We start from the raw sequence: 2,500 nt of genomic DNA on the forward strand, positions 1-2,500 counted from the left end.
TGGGCTGAGTTTCAGTCGATCTCAATCTGACTCCGAGGGTTTTTCTCCGGGTACTCCGGTTTTCCTCCCTCCTCAAAATCGACTCCCGGCCTATTCCATCAGGCTGTGGTGCTGTGCTCCGAGGTCATACATGGGTCGTGTTCAGGGGCCGAGCGCCTAGCCGGCAGCATAGCTCCTTCGGTCCGACCTCGTTGAGCTGCGGCCTTAGTAATTCAGTCTCCGACTGCGAGAAAGGGCGATTAGCAGGTCAGATATTATTATCAGATATTAAAGGAAAACAAACTGAGGCTTAAACGTTCCATTTTCCCGTTATGTCGACCGACATTGTGCCGCTTGTTTGAACTTGGCTTATGAAGGGAAGACACATAAGAAGTATTTGCCCGCAAAGTTCGGTCTAGAGCTCGACAGACTGTTGTTATACAGCTTTTCAAATTCTCTTATATTTAACAATTATTCCATGAGCGCGCGTTGGATATGAGACGATAGATAGCCAACGAGGCGCGTAGCGCCGAGTTGGCTATAATCATCTTATATCCAACAAGCGCGAGGGGGATAATTGTTTTATTCAAAACGCCCGCAAAATATGGAAAACTAGACTACAATAAAAATAAAAAGGCCCAAAAAATCACGCATAGGCTCGCCGTGTTTGCAGATCATGGCATGATGGCTCATAACCCATGATGGCTTAGCCAATCAAAACTCTCGAATTGCATTATCCAATGATCCAGTTTTTAATAATACTGATTATCGAATTTCCAAGCACAATAAAACGCCGCGAAAACTCTGGTGAAAGTTCGTGCGTGGCTAGGCTCAGATTTTCCAGCCGCTGGTAACTTGCTCACGCAACTCTCGTTAATACAACGATAAATCCACCACATTGGAATAATCATCCCCGAGTAAATTATGCCCCAGAGTTTTTCAGGGGTTTGTTACTGATTGGTCAAACCAAACAAAGAACATCCTGTGCACCCAGCCGTTGAAGTGAGGAGAAGCACTCGGGCGCAACAAGGCACCAGCTGCTGCAAATCTTAGCCTAATTCGTGGCCTGGGCAAATGCAGTTCGATTTCAGAATCTCTTAAATACTCAGTGTCCTGTGAATGCTTGATCAAATCTGCAAGTACACTGGGCAGAGTCCTTCTTTTTTTTTTTTTTAACTTGAGGAGCGTGGCGCCGTAATGTGAAAACCGTGTTTGGCTTCACTGGACTTAGTTAAATCTGACAAAGAAGGACAGGGGTAACGAGTGTAGATCAGGACTTTTCTAATCGTAATGACCGATATAACTTGTACTACTCGAAATGCAGTGGTGGGCGAACCCTTTTGGGTCAAACATTACAAGAGGGCAAACTTGTCTACCACCTTATTTTCCAGCCAAGAAATACTGACCTCTCCGTGACATTTCGTCCACCATGTCCGCCTTATTGCTTCTCTCCTTTCTTGTCTTGAAGGCGCCGTAGATACAATAATAAGAAGGAGGATGGTTTGTTTCGTCTCGGGCTCTTTCAAATCACTGAATTCCGTTGTTGAAACCATACAATCACTTCTACCGGGTGTTACCTGCGTCAAGTTAGCGAACATGTCCACAAGTGGTTGAAGGTGTGTGAATCTTCGTTGTGGCAGGAGGCCACCTCGTGCACGTGGTTGCGGCCTTTCAACGAATAACCTCCTGTAGTTCAAAGAAAAGTTCTCGCTGCGAAAATGCAACATCGTAGTAACCGTGAAAGCAAAAACAAACACAGAACAGCCAAAAGTAACGCGACTCACTGGAACTGAGCATATTTTCTCTCTGGAAAACATTGTTATGCTGGCCAGTCTACAAACAAGATAGAAAAAAAATCAGTTAACAAGGCATCTCGTGTTCTTTTCAATTGTTGGTTTTCACTCACGTGATCAACAGCCATGTTTTTCAACGAAAACAAAAGAAGACGTTAGCATAATAATAGCTTTCAATTCCCGGAGGATCGGATTGCGACACCAACATGGCCGCCATTTCATTGTTTGGGGACACCAACATGGCGGCCGTGACGTCATGTGAAATCCAAGAATAGGTGGCTCTATTGTTGGTTTTCACTCACGTGATCAACAGCCATGATTTTCAACGAAAACAAAAGGAAGCGTTTGCATAATAATAGAGTTTAATTCCCGGAGGATTTGGTCGGGGCACCAACATGGCCGCCTTTTCTTTGTTTAGGGGCACCAACATGGCGGTCGTGACGTCATGTGAAAACCGAGAATAAGAAGAAAAATCGGCGCTGGCACCAGTAGAGAAATATGTCAATCATTCGAAAACCGTAACTACATTTGTAGCATGCGCAACATGAGAGGAAGTTGGTGTGAACTACCCGAGGATATGTTTTTGTTCGTGGTGATTTGACCGTGAAATATGAATTCGCTTTTCGGTATTGTTTACTTGCTGTTAGCAGTACAGAGTTTAAACAATCCTTTCCTGTTCATTCTGAATCTGCGGATATGTTGTGGTTTAATTTTGCCTTTGGATTTTA

At 44.3% G+C, this 2,500-nt stretch overlaps 1 protein-coding gene across 2 annotated transcripts in view; it reads right to left on the minus strand.

The window, feature by feature from the left end:
* LOC137973918 (uncharacterized) overlaps positions 1 to 2,500 on the minus strand; it is a 20,906-nt gene that overhangs the window by 3,419 nt on the left and 14,987 nt on the right. Inside the window, exons 3-4 of one of the 2 annotated variants that reach the window (XM_068820815.1) lie at positions 1,764 to 1,812; positions 1,386 to 1,665 (exon numbers count right to left, since the gene is read on the minus strand). In XM_068820815.1, coding sequence (XP_068676916.1) covers positions 1,386 to 1,577 — 192 coding nt within the window. In that variant the 5' untranslated portion in view covers positions 1,578 to 1,665; positions 1,764 to 1,812. Of the gene's footprint in view, positions 1 to 1,385; positions 1,813 to 2,500 lie in introns of both variants that reach the window. The other variant, XM_068820814.1, reaches the window with a different exon arrangement.

Source organism: Montipora foliosa, chromosome 10 (assembly GCF_036669935.1).
Source record: "Montipora foliosa isolate CH-2021 chromosome 10, ASM3666993v2, whole genome shotgun sequence".
NCBI classification, from domain to species: domain Eukaryota; kingdom Metazoa; phylum Cnidaria; class Anthozoa; order Scleractinia; family Acroporidae; genus Montipora; species Montipora foliosa.